The 26,233-nt window shown below is 44.7% G+C and overlaps 1 protein-coding gene across 3 annotated transcripts in view; it reads right to left on the bottom strand.

Annotated features, from left to right (window-relative positions):
- The window catches only part of ARHGEF11 (Rho guanine nucleotide exchange factor 11), an 883,046-nt gene that overhangs the window by 377,942 nt on the left and 478,871 nt on the right, over window positions 1–26,233 (bottom strand). For 2 of the 3 annotated variants that reach the window (XM_078670282.1, XM_078670280.1), the window contains exons 20-22: window positions 14,796–14,892; window positions 9,957–9,986; window positions 2,543–2,669 (exon numbers count right to left, since the gene is read on the bottom strand). In XM_078670282.1, the coding sequence (XP_078526408.1) occupies window positions 2,543–2,669; window positions 9,957–9,986; window positions 14,796–14,892 (254 nt within the window). The remainder of the gene's footprint in view (window positions 1–2,542; window positions 2,670–9,956; window positions 9,987–14,795; window positions 14,893–26,233) is intronic. The other variant, XM_078670281.1, reaches the window with a different exon arrangement.

Genomic DNA, 26,233 nt, shown 5'->3' with positions numbered 1-26,233 from the left:
CACTGTAGGTTGGCCATTATCTTCCGAAGTTAATGGCACTGGCGTCTGTGGATTGCGTTCTGGTGTGGTTTGTGGCACCAGAGCAGGAACCAGCACAGAAATCGATCCAGAACCTAGAATGAAATCAGGCATCTCAACTGGTGCAGAGGGAGTACCCACCAGTGGAGGCCCAGTTGTGAGGCCTGTTAGCTCTTTTGGGCCCAAAGGCGTGCCAATGTAAAGCTTTTTCTGATGTGCAATTTTGGCTGACAAATTATTTGAGAAAATGAGTACTTTTAATGATGCATATGATCATAACCAATGAAATTATGATTTTACACGTATAACGAATGAATGATCTCATTTAGAAGTGTGATTAATAATGTAGTATAGTTATGCCACAATTTTGTGTGACACACCATTATTTTGAAATGGATGGAGGTTGCGGTGTTCTTCTCATCCTGCTCCTGCTCATTCTCGTTCCCAATCAGTTATCCGCTGCAAGTATTCTCTCCCCACGGTTTCCACAGAACACAAAGCGATATGACATAAATGGACTGCAGTGATAGAAAGCATCTATTGTGAATACAACTTTTCACCATGTACCTGATGTATCATTTTAAAGGATTTCCGCTGCTACAAAATTGTTTTTGATTTGCCAATGCAACCTAAGAATGAGCAATTCATGCTAAATTTGCAGTTATTTTAATTAATATAAATAAATTGTGTATAAATTGATAGATCGGAAGCAACTGTGCATTTTCATCCGGAAACTCTGTCAGATTATTCTGAGATTTTCTTCCTCACTTAGGATGCTGTCAGTGCTCTTTTTGAGTCCGACACTTAGAATTTTGAAATATTATATTGACTAACTATGGGTTCTGTTGTGATATTTGATTCTATATTCTACCTGAACCTTCACGGCAAATTATGCATTTTCTCTCTAATGCATTTACTAATGATTAAGTATTAAGCATTTAAAACGTAATTTTAATCTAGAACTCAGTTCTTGAGTAGTCTCTTACAGGTAGATCAAAGAGAAGAATCATGGAGCTCCACTCCAGAACGTAAAATTTGGGGTTCACCAAAATTGGGGTTCTGAAGATTATTGGAGTTCAGCTTCCACATCACAGAGTACCAGTCACATGCCAAAAAACACAGCATGGCTTCGCACAACTCCTCAAATTGCTGCAGTGTTTTTGACGGCCCTGGAAATTCGGTTTGCCGCAGGACACAACTCTGATACAGTTTTGGGAAATCGAGAGTGGAGGACATGGCCAATTCTGCCTTGGAGTACTTGTTTTTTTCCTTGGGCTTACTTGAGGATTTGGACTGCAAGGATAATCTGCTGTGGAAATGGCCTTGGAATGGGACTGACACCTGCCTTTGGACCTTGACTGGTCAGGACGTGAAGTTTAGCGGTGTTTCGCCACAAAGGGATTTACTTCCCAGTCCTGGATGGCCTTGGGGAACATCAAGGAACAGACAGTGCAGGTCTCGTGGTCCGACCCCATGCACCACAGGCAACCCATGAGTGGGCAAGTCACAGACTTCAGTATGCAACATTTCCCATGTGGTTTGGTATCATGTAGATTTGGGAAGTTACATTTTCTCTCACACACTGTAGCATTTTAATAAAAATTTCAGTCTGAAGCGAGATGAGGGGAAGCTCTGAATCCCCGCCTGTTGGCGCAGAAAGAAAGTAACTTGATAACATTTATATAGGGCCCGAATATCAAATCCAGGATGGACAGACACCGGTGCACAACCACATGGCACCAGCTATCTGCGTGTAGAAGTACTGCTTAATATTTTCCGGATCTGAATCCTGGGTAGTATTTTAAAAGTTGAAGAATCTATGGTTAGAAGTTTGCATCAGAAGTTCATTTGTATTGAAATCCATCTAACATTGATAAAGAAATTACGCCATGTAACTTTTATCACCGTAGAATCTCTAAGAATACTGTATATAGAGAAAATTTAAGGGAACGTAGATATTTGTGGTTTTAAAATAGAGTCAACAATAGCGTATAAATCAAACCATTATAATTTGATTTTAAAATAAATGCAACATTATATTGCTAAACAGGTTAGCACTTTCGTCATTTTGCACTACAAACTGAACACACATGTGAACACAAACATACAATCGGGCAAACAAATCCGACATTAGTAATATATACGCAATGCACACTAATATTCTGAGGAATGTACAGATGTACACAACTGTTATTTCTGCCCTGATAAACAGTTCACTTTCTAAATTACAAATAGAATACTTAATAACTGTACAGGTGCAGCAAGCAGAGATAAACTCAAGTTCAAAAACATAAAATCGTGATATAGTCTATAATCAGAGTGAATGCATTTTGGGAATTTATAGTTCATGGAAAAGAATTTCTCTTCTAACGGGTAGGTAACCATGGAAGAAAGCATGGATTCCCACAGAAGGGTATGGTGACAAATGCATCGAGACAGTTATCCTATTGGGCTGTGAATTCATACAACTGAAGTCAAATTATAAATTAAAGAATAGACTGCTACAGCAGAAGCACTCGCCTACCTTTCAGAGTCCAGAAGCTCTTCGTGAATGCTTCCTGTTGACAGCCGCTGCAACACCAGCTCTTGGGGGTCATAGTGCTGGTTGTTCTCAAAGTGCAGAATTATATTCCTCACATTTCCAGGTTTAACTAGTTGTCAAACAAGAGGCAAAATGTTATGGGTGCCCGTAGTGACCATACAAATTCTCAAGACACCCCTTCATGTCATGTCCACTTGAGTATCTCACAACTAAAGCATTGACAAATGATTTAGCTGCAACTGCTAGTCATCATCTATATTTATATCAGTGCATGATGGAGAAATATGTAAACTGCTTTGGGCTACAACTTCCCAGCCACTGTAAACCACTTTTGTGTGTTATGCACCTATGCAACTATAGTCTCAATCTTGAATCACAGAAGGAGAGAGAAAGTTCATTTCTACCCTTTGTATAAAAGGGTCTCCTGTGCACTGCGTTGCAAGGCTTGCATATGTATTTTTCTAATGTTACCTATATTACAAGTCTGGCTGTATACTAATTTGGTCACTGCTTGTGGACAAAATGCATCAGAGTGTGTGGTACAGGGCCCAGAAAGCAGGCAACAGGTTTAAACGGTGCAGATAATTCAAATGTGTGCTCGACTGCCATGCTTGTTTTTTGAGACTCATTAACAAGCCAGAAAGGAACATTTTCCTGATGCACTTTTTAGAAACACAACTATGGCAGCTAGAATATGCTATGAGGAGAAACCACAAACAGTATATAACAATCACATAGTGGAAAAACAATAAGGGAATGAACTAGCCAAAAAGTCTTAGAACCCACATGATACTAATTGCTATGGGTGGCTACACTGTGGGAAATGTGTTACGACAAATTGTGAGTGGTGGAACAATCCAGTAGATGAAATACTACATTTATAGAATATGTTCATGTTATATGAAAACATGTAATAATGTTCAATACATATAACAAATACATACAAATATTATATTAAATATAATTAAAAACTATTTCCCAAAAAATAAATATTTTTAATTCAAAATTATTTAGCAACAAAGACATTAATTTACTTTTTTTATTTCCTACCCTATAACACCAGAATTAATTTTCATGTACTAAAGGACAAATGTGACAGAACTCTTAAAAAATCTCAAATTTGTTTAGGAGCAGATGCTCTGCGGAGTTGCATAATTGGTAGATATAAATAAGAAAAAATTAGATCCAAATAGATGGAGGTAATTGTAGAATTATGCTTCTCTTTGAAAAGCTTTCTAACCCCAATTCGGGGTGTACAATCTGGGGTCTAAACAGTAAAGCTCACATTTATGAACCCCATTCATAAACCCCTGATTTGCAGTGAAAGGGGGTGTGGCCTCTGACGACCTCTCAGCACTGTAGCTGTGCGAGTCTTAATGGAGGTAACAGGAGGGCTAGTTGGCCCCCAAGCTCCCTCAGGAGTAAAGTGGACACGACTTGTTTGCTATGGCTTGGCAGGAGCCCCACCATAGCAACCTGCAATGTCCCGGGGGTGGGCACCCTGGGACATTGCTAGAGCTGGCCCTGGGTTGGTGGCAGTCCCCAGGGCCATCTAGGGCTCCAAGAGGGAGGTCTGCCCCAGGGAGGTGATGGTCCCCGGAGATGAGAATGGCCCAGGTGGGGGTAGGCGGGGGCACGCAGCCCCCTCCCATTTTAGAGATTGCCCCGGGAAGGTGGCGGTCTTTAGGGGCGGAGGGCAGTGAGGCCCCCCAACCCAAACATTTAAAGACCCTAAGAGGTGGTGGTCCCCGGGGCAGGGGGAAGGGGCAACGAGGCCTCCGTGGTATTATTGTAAATAGCCCTGGGAAGGCGGTGGTCTTCAGGGCAGGGGGTCCGCAAGTCCCCTCACACTATATAAAATTAGCCCCGGGGAGGTGGCGGTCCCTGGGGATTTGATAAGCCCTAGGAGGGGGTCTCTGTGCACCCCCCTTCTAGATTTATTTAGCTAGCTTTTTTCAAAACAAATTGCCAAAGATTCGCAAATCCACTCTCGAGTCCACATCAAAATAAAAAATAAAATGATTTTTACCCCCAGCAGGATCCCTGAGGGACCCCAGCAGGATCCCTGAGGGACCCCCCCATGACCCACCATATCTGGGGGGTCAGGGTATTCAAATCCTGCCCCCTTTGCTTTGATTTTTACTGGGACTCCGCTTCAAGCCCAAGATGGCTGCCAACACTTTCTGGTTGAAGTGTTGGCAGGCAATCACATTTTAGTAGGATCCGCGAGTCCACAGCAAGGACTTGTGTACCCAGATATCTATATTTATTTTAAATTAGATATCTCAAAAACTACTGATTAACACCTATTCACAAAAAGCAAGCTTTTTCGAGCAACATCTAGCTTTCTGACAAATTTAGAGTAATTCCATTCAGTAGTTCAGGTTGTAGTTGAGTTCAAAAAATAGAAAATCCCCATAAAGTTAACATGAGGAAGTGTGTTTTGCCCCCCCCTTTTTCCATCCCCCCCGCCCCCCTTAAACCGATCACTGTGAAACTTTCAATACTGCAGCTGAATGAAAAAGGGGCAGTTTTGTCAAAATTTCATGGAGATTCGTCAAGAGGCATCAAAGTTATTGGCAAAACAAAAAACCATTTTGATATGGCTCCTAATTATAACTACCTACTGGCGACCGCCAGTGGGTAATATATATACACATACATATACATGTATACATATATATATATAGATGAGGATGCAGAAATGCATGCCTTTGGGATCTAATGCAGTCATGAGTACCTAAGTCGTGGGATGATATGATGCATAGTGGTCATACAGAAATGTTATGAGAGGATGTATCAATTGAGTTGCATCAGATCAACGAACCGTCCTTCTTTGGAATGAGGTAGAATAGCGAGTAGACTCCCTCTCCATACTGGTATACCTGCACTAGTTGCACTGTGCACTTCTGGAGCAAGGATGAGACCTGCTCTGGCAAAAGGGGGGAGATGATCCCGACAGAGGCAGTGGCATCCGGATGGTATGTTGGGTGGGGCGGTTTGGAATTTGAGGCTGTAGCCCTAATGGCTATTGCTAAGACCCATTGATGTGATGTGGTTTCCAACCAGCGATTCAACACATCAGCAGGTGTTGAATGATTTGGGTGGGGGATGGATGGGAAGTAAGTGCTCCCTTGCCTGAGCCACCTCCTCTGCTATTACCGTTGTTCCCTCTGTAGCCACCCTGTAACTCCTACTCGTGAGGGAGTCATGGAAGGTCTGCTGCTGGTGTCTGTGTGGCTGTGCCTGGGTAGATGGTGTTGTCTTGTTGCCCCCCTCTTGCCTGGTGCCTACGAAAGGATCTCGTTGGACATAACGATTGTAGTGCACCCCAGGACGTAGCATTCTCAGAGTCTTTCCTAATTTTCTCTAATATCTTGTTGATTTGGGTTCCAAAGATGTTCCCCATCAAAAGGGATATTGAAATTATGTTGCTGTACCTCTGTTTAACACCTAAGACACAACGCTATGCTACAGCTGTTGTGGCTCAACAGTAAACCTAATGAGTTAGCTATTTACCACTGGGAAGTAGCCCCTACTGAAATTCTCTTCCCTGCAGCAACAATGTTCTTGCATTCCTTGACTAGACTGGCATTCCCTGTTGCATAGACAGACGCCATCTTCCATGAGGTGTGAATGACTAGAGAAGCAGGTGAGACTTGCCCTCTAATGTATAATGGGTCACTAGAAAATGCCTTCCGTTACCCTAACTGGTTCCTTAAAATTCAGGGAAGTTTTAAGCAACCCTTTAAGAATTGGTATAAACTGGATAGTGCACTGAGTCAGTTAAACGGTTTCAACAAGAAATCCTCTTCCTCTTCTGTTGTGTGGAAATCCACCTTATGGTGATAACCCACTCTCTGAATTACTGAGTGAAGCATAGTATACCATGAGAAGTAGATGCCTTGATGGGATACGGCTCGAGGTCTTGGTCATCTGGTGTCCCATGGTCATCCACTAGTCCTGCAGTCTAGTTATATAGGTCCCCCTCCCCATAGTGAACTATGATGTTAGAGTAAGAGTAGACTGTCCTCTCCAGAGAATGCGGAAGAGTTGTACTAGGGGGAGAATCTAAGTGCGAAGAAGGAGATGGTGGTGGTGGAGGCGGCAGCGAACATCCAAGTGAAATTGCCAGTGGCATATGGCTTGTGGCATTGCCTTTGTGCCTCTTCAATGCAAAGGTTCTTTGAAAGCAATTTCCTCCTTGAAGATGAGCTTTTGTTTTTGGTTATCAGCAGAAACGCGCTTGAAATTTACCCCTGGGCCTTTGTAGAGAACTTCCTGGTGTCAGGGTGCATTAAAAGTCTCTTCAGCCCTGCATCCAGTTCCTCTGTCAATCTTTCAAGGAGAGGTGCTTCAAATATGCCTGATGTCAGCCCCCAGGGCCTGCTTGTGGGCCTCGACTGATATTTCAGCACCCACTTATGCCACACAGTTGGATCTGCATGGACTTTAGTAGGGTTTAGTGTTTTACTCTGGAGATACTGGTATCGACAGAAGTAGAGGACAGAGGTGCACCAGACACCAACGGCTTTCTACTGGAGGGATCGAGGATGGATGCCCGGCTCAATCGTTAGTGGTGCTCTTCCTCAAAACCATGGCGTTTGTGTGTGTGGCTTTGGGACAATGTTTATGCTGGGGTAGAACTCACGGTCACCATGGGAGTAGATTTCATTTTCAGCTCCAATGGCGTTGCCCTCACAGGTTTTTCCTTAACTTTCACCTCTCAGAGGTGCTGGAAGGCACAGTCTGTGTGTTTGTTGGTATGCTGCGACTACCAAGGGTCTTGATTATTATGCTTCCTCATCAAGGGGTCTTGTTCAGCGAAAACATCTGGTGTCGACAGCTGACTGTTCATGCATTCTAAGATGCACCCAATGTTTCTCCCTCCTATTGCATGGTGTCTTAACCTAAATGTGGCACAGAACTCTCACATGGTCTCGATGTTTTCAGGACAGAAGCAGTGATTGCATACGATGCGGTGATCTGTAATAGGATATTTTGTGTGGCACTGTGGGAAAATACAGATGGGAGTTTGAGCCATCACCCTCTATTTGCCCACCTTCTGTTAGTATTGACGTAGAGGTGAAGTAGCACTCAACTTAGACCTCGATTCCAAATCTGCCCATGTACTATGGCACCACAGAGATTATTCTCCAGTTGATTTTGATTGTTCTCTTTTATCACAGAGCCACAAGGAGTGTTCTCCAGGCTTGGGTGTTGAATGCTGCCAACAGCTATCTCCTAGAAAGGTCAAGGGTGCCCATGAATTCAGAGCTGTTACAAAACACGTCCGAAAAATATGGCGGGGATAAACAATCAATGCCTGGAGTCGGCGATCAGGTTCATTTAACACTAAGGGAGGAGCCACACAACACACTGCGACTCAATGCTCCTTTGGAGAAAGCATTTCATTTATGATACCTGAAATTTCATGCCTCCTTCGTGGATGAGATAGAATATTTTATTACTACATTATAGGTGAACATTCAACTCTTCATATGTTTTGGGTACTTAGATTCCTATTTGATAATATATCATGATTCTAGTCTGCGCAAAGATAAGTCTAATCTACATCACATTTTTACATACACTATGCACTTCACAACACGAGAGTCAGTATTACTTTCTTGTCACTGGTAGAAATGCTTTGCCATGAGAACCTGGTGTTTTTATTCATAGTGTTCTATTTTTTGTAAGCACACAGCTACTACTGCCTACATATCTTTTCCAGCTAATACATTCCATGATATGCCTTTAATGAAATATGATTGACATTATTTTATTAGGAACCAAGTAGGAGGTCCATTCTATAGAGTTCATCCATGCATTTTATTTTACATGGATAGAAATCATACTTTTGTCGTAAACAAGCGGGGTTTCTTTCAGAGGATAGAAACCCGTGTACTAATTGATCCCTTAGTCACAGTAAATATGTAGGTTATTGCAGGGAGAATTCTATTTTTTTGTGAATTAATATTTGCTATATTCCAGGCGTTTTTCAAGATCATTTTGATTTTATTAGATTATGTGCTGCTTGAAGCGATCATGTGTATTTGCTCAGTAAAGCTCTTCTGTATTCGTTTTTCCCTGCTAGTTGAAATTTCCATTTTTTTCATCAGCAATGCCAACTATGCATTTTTCAAAGCTCTCATTCTGAATCAACGGACTACATCTGGTTTTTCTTACGATTATTTTTCTGCTTTTTATGTTTTGTTCGAACAACTTTCCAGAGGGCATGCTCCACTTGAGTTTACTAGGATGAGAGCTAGTGGGATGTCACAGGCTGTTTCATTCAATACAGGGAAGCTTGCAAAGTATTATTTGAAACCTCAATCTTCAAGCCCAAAAATATTGTTTCTTGATTGCTCACTGTGCTTGTGAGTTTTAAATGTAACTTTTCATTCAGTGCTCTATTAAACTCTTTAGCTAAACTAGCCTCAGAGCAACACTTTTAAGCTAGACATTTATTTTCATTCTAAATAAGAAACAGGTCATCTTTATACCTATACCAGACTACACTGTCATAAGTGTGTGAGCCATTGTACCAATATCTCCTGATATTACCCCACAGTGTTTTTCGCTAAGGTACATTTCTTAACCTGTGTCATTCAACTGTCGCTCAGCTTCATGTAAACAATTGTTTACAAATACATTATAGTAACTCAAATTATGTTTCAATTAGTACATGCTCACATAAATCAATCACCTTTTTTTGATGAGAGATCACATTTTCTCCTTTACTCAACTTGGATTTTGTTTTAGCTACGTCTTTTTTTGCCCATACATGGCTTCTTTCCAAACCTACTCTTTGATTTTTCTTTTGACCAGGTCATCACCTTCTTCTATTTTGCTCTGGAAGCTGATCCTATTTCATTACACAGAACTGGTCTAAAAAATGTTCCTCTGCATCTTTTATTATGTTTGCTTCATGACTTTCCAGAGTCAGTACTTTCATAGTCCGTAATAGTGAGAGATACTGTTTTACCGCAGACCACATCCTGTCTGCGAATACTGTAGCCTCTTGCCACTCCTTTGTATAAGTGGTTAGGGCATCTTGCAAATATATGCACACCCTGCTCTGCTCATAATCCTGTTTCTCACAAAAATTTGCACAATTTCTTCTTCCTTAATTTCAGGTTCATATTTTTCTAGTTTTCATTTCCTCTTAAGTTCTACAACAGTTGATCGTATTCTTTCAAGAGGTCTTCAAATAAAAATTGATATTGCTTTCAAAATTGTTTATAGGATTTTGCATGTTTTGTTGTGTGAGGCTGTGACCACTAAATAAACTTGGATGATGAATCAATCGTTCATACACACACACACACAATGGACTGGGCAACACAATAATGAAGGAAATTAATAAAAGAAAAAAAAGAAAAAGGCCTTTTACCTTCACCAGGGGACAAGGGAACATGAAATGCTGAAAAGGAATAAAATTGAAATGTCAAATTAATATCTTATAAACAATGAGAATATGCAACCTATCGCATCAGATGGAAAAAATAGAAAAAGATGGAGAGGTTTCATGGAAAGTTTTTATAAGCATCCAATATATGAAGATTGACTCCAAAGTGTCTTTCAGTTTCTCCCCATTTCTTTAGAACATTATATCAAAGGAAATTAAATATTCAATTAGTATTGTAGCTCCTATATACCTCTTGTTTTAAACCACTGAATGTGGTTCAGGATAATAATTTGTGGAGAGGGATTCTGTGGTGTGACATTTGAAAGAAGGCTTTAATGCTAAATTAGAACGTTGGAGTGTTAACAGATCCACTGAAGACATGAAGAAGCAGCAGGCTACAAACATTGTTATAATCCCACTGGTATTAGCATTGCAATGCCCTAAGTTTCTCTCTCCCACCTGCATATTCTAAGAATAAGTGGCTAGAGAGGCAGAAGCTATGGTCAAGGGCACAGCATGCATTCGTCCTTCCTTCCTCCCAATTCCACATGCCAGAGGAGCAGCAGAAGGAAAGAGGGGATTTTCCTCTGCTCCTGAGTGAGCCTTGCCTTTGCTACAGAAAAGCTGACTGAGGCAGTCAAAGGAGAATCGGGCCTTACTGCTGCCCACTTTTACTGCTCCACTTCCCATGTTTGACAGCTAACTGCTGTGGCTAGGTGCATGGAGGTAAATGTTATACACACAGTAAGCACTGTGAAAGGCTTAGAAGCCTCCGAACCATGCTGGCTTGAAATCCAGTATTTTTCCCATAAGGCTCTTTTTAGGAAATTCGACTCTATTAGTCGCCAGCTCCCTTTTTATAGGCCGTATAATGGTGGAGTGAAACTTTAATACAGTGAGCTATAAGGCCATTTTATAACACTAGAAGAATGAGTGCCTCGTTGAATCCATTAAGGATGCACAGGAGCCTATCATCTTCCGATTAAACATTAAAATGTATATTTATTTTTTATATAGAATAATTATCCTCTGTGAACAGAATGGTCGAATAGCAATATAGCTCTTCTGCTTTGACCTAGATGTTTAGCTCAAGCCTATACCTTGGGAAGAGGGTCTTTGCTGACTGGTACAGTACTCCGAAGATGGCTATAACAGATCACATTAATTATCACTTCATTCGCAACCACCCACTATTAGATGGGTTAATATGAAACCCACAAGCATTATTTCCACAACTGTCTCAGGGTGATGGGGCAAGATAAACTTTTACTGCAAATGCTGCATAGTGTCTCCGTTAACCCCCCAGTTTACGGGCCACGTTAACTTATTGTACGCGGTATGTATCTGTGGTTTAGTACACTTTTAAAATGTATTTTTAATTTTACAGTTGACAGTTTTGAAGTTGAGTCTATGGACAAGCACTAGATGGTGTACTTTATAATCTTTGATGTGAGCAGATTAATAACCATCCCACGAAAGTCAATTAAGAAAATAACACAATTCAGTACTTCATATGAAATAATATTTAACAGAGACTAAACTAAATCAGAGTGAACATGTCATAATGAAAATTCAAAATTTAATAAAATGAGAAGTCTTACTACAAAGCTAAATAAAAGGACAAAGTTGATTGCTAAACTTTGGATAATGAAAAGCAGGCAACCATTCAGCTTCACTGCACAAATATGGCATTCTGTGTGCGACTGGGTTTAACTGTAGAATGACCAATGAAAGTATGAAAGCATTGAAACTCAATCTCTACAATGCCTTGATGAAGTCATGTTAGCTCTACAAAGCCTTGATGGCCATATAAAGTCTGGGTTATTTGTTCAAATCAAATGTTATAGTTTTTGTTGTTGTTGCAAAAGTGTACATTTTTTAATAAGGGATTTTCTGCAGTTGGAAATCAACATGGAGGCCCTATTACAAGTGGGCATGGGAATGGGTGAGTTTCACCATCCCGAGTCACAGATACTGGTGGTACTGGTAAACTCAGGTCCTGTAAAAATATGACATTTTTTACGTGTTGGGCACGCTGGACATTCTGAGGGATCCAGTAAGAAATAAGGAAACAGAGGGCAAATTGATTGCTCAGGTTTTCTTCCACTGGTAATTCCTAGTTTTCCACCCGAATTTTCACCAGAACATTTGAGCTGCTAATGGCAACAGAAATCTCTGGGTAAACGTTTTTTGTTAATAATTATCTTTATTTTCCTTTTGCTGAAACGAAAGAAAACAATGTATAACAGCATCAGGGACTTCACATACATTTCTAGTATGTTTGCTATGCAATAAATATAATGTACATTTATGTCTCTTAATCTTTCCATGCAATGTCCTCAGTTAGTAGGTATTGAATATATAATATATTCAAATATCACATTTTGTTTTAGTCATGTCTCCCAATATGGAGGTAATTAAGCCCCTTCAGTGTGCAGCATTCCCCTATAGGGATTCCCATAAGGAAAGGCCTTCGCAGCCGTACCCAATATATGATATCGCGTTACTTCTCTTTACTAACTGGCCTCCTCTGGTGTGTCTGTTAGTGCATTTATCATTTCAGCTCAGTTTAGCAGATACTCACCTACCTTTTCATCTCTTTGAACATCCCTTATTGAAAACTCATTGGCTAGAGGGCATTCCAACAGATCTTTTTCCCATTTGCGGGCCATCTATGGAAAATCTAACATATCGTTATATGATTTTTCACAAGCAGTAATCCTAGCGCAGCAAACCTACGGCTGCATCTCATGTTTTTTTCTGTTGGGTAGGAGCCCCAATAAGCAGTGCCTAATTGTTGTCTAGTATGACTACTATGACCTGTCAAAGCAGCCTTGCCACTTCCCCCCTGTATTCTGCTACTGTTCCACAATTCCACACCATGTGCAAGGATGCGGCCCCACATTCACAGCATTTTGGACAATTCAGTGATCTGTCCGAGTATATCTTATGTAGTCTGGAAGAGGTATGAGCGGTGGAAGTAATGAAAATGTCCTTGCTTAAAACTTGCATTGCTAGTAATGTTGTGTTGTCCTGTACCATTCCTTATCCGTCAGTAGGTCCTGCAACCTATTGTCCCACATCTGTCCTGCTCTCTGGTGAGGTGGTTTTCTATCCACCTTCAACACTTTCTATATAGCCGAGATCAGCCCCCCAAAAATATGCAAGTCTTTTTCTCTACTTTTTCCTCTACTTGAGAAAAAAGTGAAATTAAGAACAGACATTGTAAGCACAAAGCGGTCTTCACACGTTTCCTTGCAGGATTAGTATATTTTAAATAGTCAATACTGCACTCAGAAATCAGTGAATTCAACAGTTATCCATATATCAAACCCTACATCACAGTACATTCAATCTTCAAAGTATGTAACCCATATATAGCTTGTAACAAACAGTAGAATTACATTTTCAGTTTTTCATTAACAAAACAGCCACAAATCAATCAACATGTTTTGTTTCCATCATTTAGGAACATCTTCAGGGCTAATGATTATATATTTCACGACATAATAATGTCCTACATCCTTCACACAAGATTTAGATTCCAACAGTGTCCTATAAGCCATATACAATCATTATCACTTGGTTTTTCAGATTCCAATTTTCTTTGACCACATACATTACAAATTTGGGTTAAGAAAATGTCAGGCTCTGATAAGCCCCAATGCTGGGCTTTCCACATGTAGACAGCGTTCCAACAACAATTAAATGTACTTTTTTTTGTGAGTACAGCCCCAACAATCCAAATGATATGAATTCTATACTGTCTTAGGAAAGCATCAGCGGGTGGGCCCATCTTACATCATGGTTCTAATGGGTCTGAACCTAGCTTACATTACTAAAGGGAAGCTCTTATGTAGTGCGGTGATAGCAACCTCAGCTGGTATTTGTAAATTAAACACTAGGAAAGCCAGTTTGTGGTTGCAAAGCTTGAGATTCGCAAAATCAGCGGGTCTGCAATCAAAAAGTTTTTTTGTTTTTTTAATGTACTAAACCAATTTTGTGCTTCAGTAATAGGCTACCAAAGTGCACAATGGGTTTTGAAAATCAGAACAGAGCTATTTGAAAGAGACTTGTTCAGGGTCTCCATTTTAAACAGCAAATCGTTATGGTATTTATCAATGTTGTGCAGTTGAAAAAAGTCCCAACACACTGCAAAGTTAAAATAAAAATAGATTTTTGAAATGCAGGCAGTTTCCTTTGAGGAAAATGAGATGATTTATAAGAAAATCATAGTGAGTCACTATTTGCTTCCTACGTAATTAATATTGATGCGGTATGTCGGATTGCATCTGTGATTTGGAGTTTTGTGAACTGTCTAATTACTACATAGGTCAATTTGCAAAATAATTTTTAACACGGAAAAAGTCAGAGCTCAATCTGCGACCACGTTTTAAAACTGGGCATTTTCTGCACAAGGCACCTTGGTTGCAAAAGTTTAAAAGTAGGTTGTAATGGAAGATACTTTTTTTGAAAAATTGAAACAAATCCACATTTATCAACCGTTAAAAACTCAATACTCAACTCCCTCTCCTCCTTTCTTTGATACTGCGCTTTTCCTTTATTGCCTTACTTTTATAAAAACTTTTAAATTATTCATCATACTCCTCTTTTAAGATGTCATTCTATAAAGCTATACAATTTTGTTACAATTAACAATTTGTTGATAATTGAAACACTTTCATTATATTATTACTCAAAAAGCAATTTTCACGTTCATCACCACTTCAGGTATAGTTCAGCCTGTTTAGTTACCTTATGGTCACCAACTGAAGCATTCAAACTTCGTGCTCAATCTCAAGCCCTGGATGTAAAGATACTCACTGCTCTGGGATCCACTTTTGGGTTTGCCAATGTATTTGAGAATAGGATTTCGCTTTTTATCCTCCACTGATTCTTTATCCTTCTTTGTGTTGCTGGTCTGTTAAACAAGAAGATGAGCGAGGTTATACAACACAAACAGGGGAACTAAATCCACTGCAGATGCTACGCTCAAACAGCAAGTCAAATATATTTTAACAAAAAGATTTGTTTTTAAAGTTGGTGATCAACAAAACCGCTCCAATTTATAATGGTAGCCATCCCATGCAAAAGGAACGTCGAATCTCATATTTGCTTTTTAGCGAGTTAGATTTTTTTGCAATCAGTCTGCTACGCCAAAGCTTCTGAAAAGCTACACGATATGGATGAAAGAAGGTTGAAGGTTAGGATATAAACAGAATAGCATATAGTCTTTCTGAAGATATCCCACTGTTCCGCTCCCACAACAGCCCATACCTCTATACCATCAAGAGTACCCAGCCTCTGCTAATACCCCGATCACTCACAGAACAAGTTACTTATTTCAGTAACTATATATCTGTAAGAAACATTAGTTAGTGATAGATTCCTTACCTAAGAATTACCTCCAAGCATCAGATTGGTTTCGGAAAGTTTTCATCAGCAGTACCCCTGAACGTCTGTACACCACTTTCTGCACCAGGCAAGATCCTGACCACTGGTGCATTGAAACTAGGGCCCTGAAATGGATGACCTTAACCCTAGAAATCAGTTTGCAGAACGGGGAGGATGAGTGGGGCGGTAAGGAATCTATCACTAACTAATGTTTCTTACAGATATATCGTTACCGAAGGTAAGTAACTTGTCCATCTGAAATAAACACGTTAGTGACAGATTCCTTACCTTAGAATAGATATCCCAAAAATACCAACCCTATGGTGGGTCTGCAAACCAAAATCACACCAGGAAGTCCCGGGAACAGAACGGCCAAATAAGCCGTCTCTCCGGACTTGGCTGTCCAGGCAATAGTGATTAGTAAAAGTGTGCAATGAGGCTCACGTAGCTGCCTGACAGATGTCTTGTAAGGGGACACCTCGTCCCAATGCCTTAGTGGAAGACGTCGCCCTGGTGGAATGGACGCGCAGCCCCACCGGAGGCTCCTTTTTCGCCAGAGAACAACAGGCTTTAATACACACGTCGACCCATCAGGAGATAGTCCGCTTGTGTACGGCCCAACCTTTCTTGGTGCCCACATAGCCAACAAAGATCTCGTCATCCACCCGGAACTGTTGATGATTCAGGTAAAATGAGAGCGCACGTTTTGGGTCCAGACGTTGGAGCCTCTCTTCCTCTCTGGAAGGATGCGGAGGCGGAAAGAAGGTGGGCAAAGTGATGGTCTGCCCGATGTGAAAGGCAGTGACAACCTTTGGCATAAAGGATGGAAGTGTTCTGAGCACAACCTTATCCGGATGGACAGACAGAAAAGGAGTTCTGCAAGAAAGAGCCCGGAGCGCACTCACTCTTCTAGCAGAGGTGATGGCAACCAGGAAAGCAGTCTTCAAAGTTAATAGACGAAGAGGACAGTTGTGAAGAGGCTCAAAGGGAGTGCTCATTAAATATGTGAGAACCAGGTTCAAGTCCCACTGTGGCATTACGAAGGGAATAGGAGGGAAAAGGTGAGTAATGCCTTTTAGGAATCTATTTACAACAGGGGACTTGAAAAGAGAGGAAGCCTAAGAAAGGCTGAAATAGCAGAAAGGTAGCCGTTGATAGTGCCCAGAGCAGAACCCTACTGGGCCAAAGAAAGAAGGAACAGAAGGGCTTCTGAAAGAGGGGCAGAAAGGGGATCCACAGCTTTTCCTGTGCACCAGGCCACTAACTTGTTCCACCTGCAGGCGTATACCAACTTAGTGGAAGGACGCCTGGCTGCCAGAATTACATCACAGACTTCTGGAGGCAAGTCGAAAGGAATCAACTGCTACCGCTCAATCTCCACGCAAGGAGGTGGAAACTGGACAGGTTTGGGTTTGAGGACCGCCCCCTGCTGCTGCGACAGAAGATCCTCCCGAAGAGGCAGTCGGATCCGGGGATCGATTGTCATACTGAGTAGCTCGGGATACCAAACTCTTCGAGCCCAGTCGGGAGCCACAAGAATGACTTGGGCTTGGTTACGCCTGATTTTCTTCAACACTCTGGGCAGAGGGGGTATAGGCGGAAAGGTGTACAACAGACCGCAACTCCACTCACGACGAAAAGCATTGCCTAGCGAATGCTGCCTTGGAAATTCCAACGCGCAGAACTGCTGACATTGCGCGTTCTCTTCGGTGGCGAATAGATCTATGATCCATCATGCACCTGCGGCTGAGTTCGTCCACCCTGGCATTCAGTGAACCTGCCAGGTGTTGAACCACCAGGGAAATGCCCTTATGTTCCAGCCATGTCCAGAGGTGCAGGGCCTCCTGACAGAGGGTCCACGACCCCACCCCGTCCTATTTGTTGCAGTACCCCATGGCGGTGGCGTTGTCTGTGAACACCTGCACTACTCTTCCCTTGACAGAGGGAAGGAATGCCTTCAGTGCAAGTCGGATCGCCCGAAGCTCCAACAGGTTGATATGGAGCCTGGACTGTGCCGGAGACCAGAGGCCCTGATCTCCGCCTCTCCCATGTGGCCGCCCCATCCCAGGAGGGACGCATCCGTCACCACTGTGTGCTATGGTTGGGGAAGGGGGAGCTATCCGCCATTGACCCAATGCCGGTTCGTGAGCCACCACTGCAATTGTGCATTGCCCTTCGAGATCTGGACTTAATCGGACATGTTCCCCTGATGCTGCGCCCACTGGAACTTCAGGTCCCACTTCGGAGCCCGCTTATGCCATCAGGCATGATCGACCAGCAGGATGCAGGAGGCCATGAGGCCCAGCAGCCTCAGGGTCATCCTGACCGAAACCCAAGATAGAGGCCGAAAGATCGGAATCAGAGCCTGAATGTCCTGGACTCGCTGTTCTCGAGGATAGATCCGAAAGTGTGTCGTATCCAGAACCGCTCCGATGAAGCGGAGCTTCTAAGAGGGAGTCAGGTGCGACTTCGGCACATTGATGGAGAACCCCAGCAAATGCAGGAGGTCGGCCGTAGTTTGGAGGTGGGAGACGACTGTCCAGGGCGAGCCCGCCTTCAAAAGCCAGTTGTCAAGATAGGGGAAGACTGGTACCCCTGATCTGCGCAGATGAGCTGCGACCACCGCCTTCACTTTCGTGAACACCCGAGGGGTGCTGGTAAGACCAAAGAGGAAAACGGTAAACTGAAAGTGCTCGTGGCCTACCGTAAACCGCAGGTAACGTCGGTGGGCCGGCAGGACGGGAATGTGGAAATATGCATCATGCAGGTCAAAAGCTACCATCCAGTTTCCAGGGTTGAGGGTAGACAAGACCTGGGCCAGAGTTAACATCTTGAACTTCTCCTTCAGAAGGAATCAAATGACGTCCCTGAGGTCCAAGATAGGACGCAGACCCTTGTCCTTCTTTGGCACCAGAAAGTTGTGGGAATAACAACCACGTCCTACTTCTGGCGCAGGAATGAACTCAATGGCCGCGACTTCCTGTTGAGGAAGGGCCAAGTGGTCCCCGACATGCAGTGGTACTGTGGTGGCATGGCTGGAGGGGTAGTCTCGAAGGGGAGGGAGTAGCCCCTTCGGTCTATTTGTAAAACCCACCTGTCTAAAGTGATGGTGCGCTAGTGTGGGAGGTGTTGGCAAATCCTGCCGCCCACTGGCATTTGATGGGCCTGAAAAACTGGACTAGGAAGGTTTTGAGGCAATGGTGGCTGAAGTGGAGGTGGACTGACCCGCCCGCTGGACCCCCGACCTGGCTCTGCAGGTCCCACGTTCGCGCTGAGACTGTTGCTGTGCAGGCCTGTGGCTCGAAAACGAACGTGTCGGGGTGCCCCTTCCGTGGCCACGAAAGGAGCGCAAAGCAAAAGGCGGAGGAGGGAGAGTGGCAGAAAGGCCCAGGGACTTGGCCGTAGCCCACGAGTTCTTGAAGCGCTCCAATGAACCTTCCGCTTTGATGCCTAAAAGGCGATAGCCATCAAAGTGTCCATCAAAGTGTTCTGGATATCCCCAGAAAAAACAGTTGTCCTCAGCCAGGTGTGGCGACGGAGAGCCAATGACATGGAAATCGTCCTGCCCAGCGAGTCAGCGGTGCCAAGGCCACAACGAATAGTGAACTTGACTGCATCCCTCCCTTCAGCAATAGCTTGAGAGAGCACTGTCCGGGCCTCCTCCGGACATTGAGGCAGCACGCGCGCCACCGTATCCCACACAGAGCGGGAATAACAGCCCAAGAGGCATGCTGTGTTCACAGACAGCAGCCCTGAACTGGCGGAAGAAAAAAATCTTCTTACCAAATTGCTCCAGTTTTTTGGACTCCCTGTCCGGTGGTACGGTAGGGAATGCGCTCGGGACGCAGAAGCTTGGACAACCAAGCTCTCAGGGGTGGGGTGTTGGGTAAGGAAAATGTGGTCGCCCGGAGCCAGACGAGGGCGTCGGGACAGGTTCCTATCCACAGGAGCCCCTATGTTGGGCCTGGACCAGGTGCCCAAAAGGACGTCCGAAAGTGCATCGTTAAAAGGCAGCAGTGGCTCCGAAGAGGTAGCTGCCGGCTGTAGCACTTCTGTCAGGAGGTTAGTCTTGATGCCCACTGTAGGGAGCTCGAGGTGAAGGGCCTCGGCCGCCCTATGCAACACCACTGCGAAACATCAGTAGGAGGAGACAACATGCCACGGTCAGGAGAGGTATCAAGACCACTGGCATCCCCCAACTCCTCTGCCCAGTCCGGATCAAACTCACATTGTGCTGCGAGAGGGTCCTCAGACCCCTCCCAGTTCTCCCCTTCCTTCGAAGGCTGGTAAACAGGCCGAAAATAAGGACACCAGATATAGGGATAGAAATCGCCCATCGGCGTCGGGCGACACCGGTTTGGCGCCATATCCACATCGGGGCTGAAACCGGGGGAGACGTCATCCGGTGGGCCAGGCGAAGTCGGAGGTGATGCCAGTGGGGTTGACGTCAGTGGAGTTGTCACAAGGTCAACCGGCATTGACCGGGATCCAGCCTTGGATCCATGGGGTAATGCGGCACTGGAGCCGACAGCGATGCCCGAGCCGCCAACAGTACAGTGCTAGAACCCCCAGTCAGGGTTACGGGACCCGAAGGCGCACCGGCGGGCCCGACGGTCTAAAGAGGCGAACCATGGCTGACAAATTCCCCACCTGGGCCAGAGTCGCTGACGGACTCGGGAAGGGCGAGTAGGGCGGTGGCAACTGCGTAGGCTCTGCCGGAGCCGCGGGGGAGGCACCACCCACACCCTCAACCATGACAGGCAAGGGGAAGTCGGAGAGCGATGGCGCTTCTTCGACTTCTTGGAACGCTTTGTCTTACCTGATCCCGAGTGCGAAGACTTTGATCCTGATGAACGGTGGTGGCGGCTCCGCGACTGGTCCCTCGACCTCCCATGGGACCGGGACGTTGAGCGGCGTGGAGCTGACTGCCGGACTTCAAGCAACTTTCAGGACCGCTCCCGCAAAGTCTTCGGCGCCAGGGCCCGGAAGTCGGAGCACGACTTGGGGTCGTGGTCGCGCTCCAGGCAGTAAAGACACACGTGGTGCGGGACTGTCACCAACATCATGCGATGACAGTCCCCGCAGGTCTTAAAGCCGGGCATCCCTACTGCATCAGGAGTCGACCGACTTGAAAAATAGAGACAAAAGGCCTCGAAAAAACTCAGTCAAAAAATGACTGGGGGTACAGCTCTCTCTGGATCTGCGCTTGCTGGCGTCGTAAAAGAAAGAACTGACGTCAGCGCGCGAGGGCGGCGTCTAAGTAGCTGCCGCAACGTCATCTCGGCGACCATGATGACGGACGCGGAGCCGCACAACGCCACCTTCTGACACGCAGGGGTACTGCTGACGAAAACTTTCTGGATTCAGTCTGAAGCCTGGGCGGAATTCTAAGGTAAGGGATCTATCCCTAACGTGTTTCTTTCAGATGCAGCCACCAATGACCAACGCTAACCTGGGCTGCAGTATTCTAATTCTGCAGCCTGAACTGTCTTTCCCATAACTTAAGAGTAAGCAGAGTAAAATTATTCACCTGAAACGGTTTAAAAGTTTTGCAAATATTGAACAATAGGACCACACAAAATCTTCAGGCCTCCAATCACTTGATAACTTCAGGAGAAGAGAGACAACACTAATAGTGTAATATTTAAAAGTTAATGCCAAAATGGTACAGAGTCTAAAGGTACATCCTGAAATACTGTGTGATAAGGATAATGCTACAATGTTACAAAATCTAGAGGATAAGGTTGCAAGAGTGCAATATCAAGGTATTTGCACTGCAATAATGGAAATCATCCCTGCAGCACTGAGATTGCGAAATATAGGATATAGGCAGGTATGTTCGAGAAGATATTGGGCCAGCTGTGATTTTCATACCAGTATGAGATTAGAGTTGGCCAACAGTCCCATCAACTCGACAAATTGGCAGTTATTTTAATTAGCTAAGTCAACAGAGACCTTTCTCAAATGATCACACAGACATTTGCCTCCTTCCTGGTTGGGTGAGATCACTAAATCAGCCAAAGTAGTCTGATTAACTATACCTTGCCACAGAATTTAGCTGCAACGTTCAAAACCTTCGAACCTTCTAACTTACAATAACTGAGTAAATAGCAAAGACCTCAGCCAATGCTCTGTGAAGTTATGGTCTTTTCCAAACAACAACTTACCTCAAGAAATCACTTTGCACACCATCTTGAAGTGATCTAGCTCATCTCTTTTACACTTTACTGTTTCAATTACATGCAACTAAAGAAGTGGGACATATACTGCAGGAAAACCGATAGTTAAGCGGTACCTATTGCTAGTAGCCAAATAACATCTTAATGGGTTCTGCACTGAGATTCCTATTCAAGTTTGTTTTGGGCATATAAATCACCTTCCACCTGCACCTAGCATCCACGCAAGAAGAAATACAAAACCAAGGCTAGCTACACAAAGACTTGCCTGGACAGGCGATGAGTAAGGAAGTAAGGCAATGATGAGAAAACACACCTTCAGTAAAAACTAATTTCCTCGCTCCATGTGTCAAATATAAATACATTTGTTATACATTCACTCTTTCACATTATGCATCTAACCTCCCATATCTTTCGTCACTTTCTTTCTGAGCATTTTCTATTATGTTTTACATGTAAGTAGACGGCATGTAGATCTTGTTTAAGTTCCAAAGATCACCGAATTATCCAAGGATTATCACTAGCTGTTTGAATTATGGTTCTTCTTGGATGCATTAGAAAAAAGTTACTTACCTTCGGTAATACCTTATATGGTAGAGACTATCTAGCTGCAGCTTCCTTACCTTAGAATTAACCCCAAGAGTCAGACTAGATACAGATATTTTTCATGAGCAGTACCCCTGCACGCCGGTAGGTTGGATCGCTCGGCTCCACGTGGCGCAGTCTGTGCTTGAAGTGACGTGCGAGGTACCTATAAGGGCGCCATCCCAGCGCACTGACGCCCGTTTCTTTTTCTGACTTTTCATGCCAGGAGCGTGGAGACATGAAGAATACGGACCACTGGTGTGGAAAACTAGGGCCCTGAGAGGGGATCAACCTTGTCCCTAGAAATCCGTTCGTAGAGTGGGGAGGATGGGTGCATCAGTAAGGAATCTGCAGATAGATGGAGTCTGTACCAGATAAGGCATTACCAAAGGTACGTAACTTGTTCATCTGATAGAGATATCGAGCCACAGATTCTTTACCTTAGAATAAATAACCAAGCAATATCTCCTTGGAGGTGGGTCTGCAAATCCATTTCACACCAAAAAGTCCTGCAGGACTGAACGGGAAAAGTGCCCATCCTGATGGACCGGATTATCCAGGCAGTAGTGTTCTGTGAACGTATGCTGAGAGGCCCACCTTTGCTGCCTGGCAGATGTCCAGGAACGGAACTCTGCATGCTAGCACAGTGGTTGCAGCCTTATCTCTGGTGAAATGAGCATACAAGTCTTCAGGGTGTTGCTTCTTGGCCAATGTGCATCAGATCTTACTATAGAGCACGATCTATCAAGAGATACTCCATTTCTGTACAGCCTTCCCATTCTTCACTCTGACATAACTCAAGAAGAATTGGTTGTCCACCCGGAATTCTTTCTGAGGTCAATGTAGAAGGACAACACTATTTTTGGATCCAGTCGGTGAAGTCGCTCCTCCTATTAAAGGGATGTGGCGAGTGTAAAAAGTTGGCAGGGTGATGAACTGGTCTACATGAAAGGGAGTGACAAATTTCATCAGGAAGGAAGCTTTAGTGCAAATAACCAGCTTGACTGGGTATATGTTCCGGTACCAGGGCTTGGATGACAAAGCCTGAGGCTCACTGACCCTCGGGCAGATGTTATTCCCACTAGAAATGCCATCTTGATGGTAAGGAGCCTGAGAGGGCAGTTGTGCAGTAGCTCAAAAGGAATGCACATCAGAAAAACGAGGACTAAATTAAGGTTCCACTGAGGCATGATGATGGGTGTAGGAGTAAAGGTGTTGCAGACCTTTCAAAAACATATTTGCAATAGGGGATTTGAACAGGGATGGTTGATCTGTCAAAGACAGAAAAGCTGAAATGGCAGAAAGATGGCCTTTTAAGGTGCCAAAAGCAGATACCTGTGGGGCAACAGAAATAATTAAGAGAAGGACCTAAGAGAGGGGAGCAGAAGGAGAGCCAACCTGTTCCACTGCACACAATACCACAAACCTGCCCCAATGGCAGGCATATACTCTCTTCGTGGGTGGACGCCTAGCTGCCAAGGTAACACTGCAGACTACGGGTGGAAGTTCTAAAGATGTCAACCGTTGCCGCTCCATCTCCAAGTACGAAGGCAGAGTGCTGACAGGTTCGAGTGGAAAACTCTCCCCTGCTGCTGTCACATAAGATCCTCTCAAAGGTGCAGCCTGATCGGAGGAGCGATGGCCATGCTCAACAGCTCGGGATACCAAACTCTCCGAGCCCAGTCTGGAACCATAAAGATGACTTCGGCCCGGTCCTTCCAGATCTTCTTGAGAATGCTGAGCAGGAGTGGCATGGGCAGAAAGGCATACTGGAGGTCTTAGCTCCACTCAAGACAAAATGTGTCTTGGAGCGAGAGCCGCCTTGGAAAATCCAGGCCACAGAACTGCTGACATTGCAGGTTCTCGGTGGTGGCAAATAGATCTAACCAAGGCTTTACCCACTGCTAAAATAGACCTTGCACCATCTCCGGAAGGAGACGCCATTTGTGATCCGCTAGGCATCTTCAGATGAGTTCATCTGCCCCGGCGTTCAGGGAGCCCGCTAGGCATTGAACCACCAGGGATATGCTCTGATGTTCCAGTCATGCCCAGAGGTGTAAGGTCTCTTGACAGTGTTCATAAGCTCACTCTACCCTGTTTGTTGCAGTACCACATGGCAGTGGTGTTGTCTGTGTGCACTAGCTTTCCCTTGCTGGAGGGTAGAAAGGCTTTCAATTCCCACCGGATCGTCCAGAGCTCCATTATGTTAATGTGGAGTCTGGATTTTGCTGGAAACCAGAGGCCTCTAATCTCAACCTCTCCCAGATGGCCGCCCTATCACAGGAGTGACGCCTTTGTCACCACTGTCAGATATGGTCTGGGAATGAAGAGGGGTTTGCACTGACCCAATCGCATTTCGTTAACTACCACTACAGAGCTTTTTCAGTTCCCATCAAGATCTGGACAATGTTGGAGAGGTTCCCTTGATGCTATACCCACTGTAACTTCAGGTCTCACTGAAGAGCCCGCATATGCCAGCGGACATTTGCCACAAGCAGGATGCAGGAGGCAATGAGGCCCTGCATAGCCAAAATATACTCCAATTGTTGTTCGAGAGGATAAGCCACAAACTGCACTGTGTCCATAACAGTTCTGATGTGTCGGAGGTCTCCCAAAGTCTGGAGGTGGGAGACAACTGCCTGCTGCGAGCTCACCTTCAACATAAAGTCATCGAGATATGGAAATACTGGTACCTCTAATGTCCGCAGAGCAGCTGCAACCACTGAGATCACCTTAGTGAACACCCGAGGGGGGCTATTAAGGATAAAGGGGAATTCGGCAAACAAAGTGCTCGTGGCCCAACCATGAACCTCAGGTAATGCGTGGGGAGGCAAAACGGGAATGTGGAAGTATGCATCCTGCAAGTCCAACACTACCATCCATCCAGTCTCCCGTACCCAGGGCAGACAGGACTTGCATGAGCATTTTGAATTTCTCCTTCTTAAGGAAGAAATTGGGAGGGAGCAGGTCTAGGATCAGACAAAGACCGCCAACCTTTTTGGGCACAAAAAAATAGCGGGAATAACTACCATGACCTACTTCAGGCGTCTGCACCCTCTCTATGGCTTCCTCAATCAAGAGAGTCATTACGTCCTGGCGGACTAAGGAGAGATGGTTCTCTGTCAGCCTGTCATAAGTGGGTGGTATGGGTGATGGGGTAGTCACGAAGGGGAGAGAGTAGCCCCTTTGGACAATCTGGAGAACATAACGGTGTTATCGACCCCCAATGGTGCAGATTATGACGAATCTTGCCTTCCACAGGTTGGCCATGATGATTGGAGGGCACACTAAAGAGAGGTGGAGGCTGTGGCTGCCTGGGGTGGACTGGTCCGTCCTCTGGCTGGGAGTACTGTGTCCTTGGCCACGCAGAAGCTGGGGAGCTTGCGTGCTGTGGTGACTGTGTGGGTAAGGATGTGACTGGAAGACCCCTTTCATGGCCACGAAAGGAGAGAAACTGGGATTGGCGGGGGCCCATGTAAAGGCTCAAGAACGTGACCGTAGCTCTGCTATCCTTGAAGTGCTCTAGTGCGGAGTCCGCCTTGTCACTGGCGTAACAAACTTTGAGCCCCCCCCCTGTGATTACTCAAGGAGCTCTCAGGACAGGGTATTGTGCTGAGGGGGTCCCTGAAGCTCTCGCCCCCCGCACTGCGGGAGCCTTTGTTACACCACTGGGCCTGGTCTCCAAAGAGAAGGAAGCCATCAAAGGGCATGTCCATAAGCGAGGCTAGGACATCCCCTGTAAAGCCATATCTAATAGTGAACTTGGCTTCATCTTTTCCATCTGCCATATCTTGGGAGAGTATGGCCCGGGTCTCCTCCGGTATCATGAGCAGCATGTGCGCAACCGAATCCCACGGTGCATGGGAGTAATCGTCCAAAAGGTAGGCAGTGTTCACGGACCACAGTGCCATTCTGGTGGAAAAAAACATCTTCTTGCCTAAGGTGTCCAGCCTCTTGGATTCCCCATTCAGTGGGGTGGTAGAGAACACTCCAGGGTTTACAAGAGACACAGAGGCTTGACCACCAAGCTCCCCAAGGTATGGCGTTGCACAAGGAAACTGGTGTTCCCTGGGGTAAGGCAATGGCAGCAGGCAATTATTCTTTCGC

The sequence above is a fragment of the Lissotriton helveticus genome, chromosome 12 (assembly GCF_964261635.1).
Source record: "Lissotriton helveticus chromosome 12, aLisHel1.1, whole genome shotgun sequence".
Taxonomy (NCBI): Eukaryota; Metazoa; Chordata; class Amphibia; order Caudata; family Salamandridae; genus Lissotriton; species Lissotriton helveticus.
This window is presented reverse-complemented; position numbering and strand designations above follow the sequence as displayed.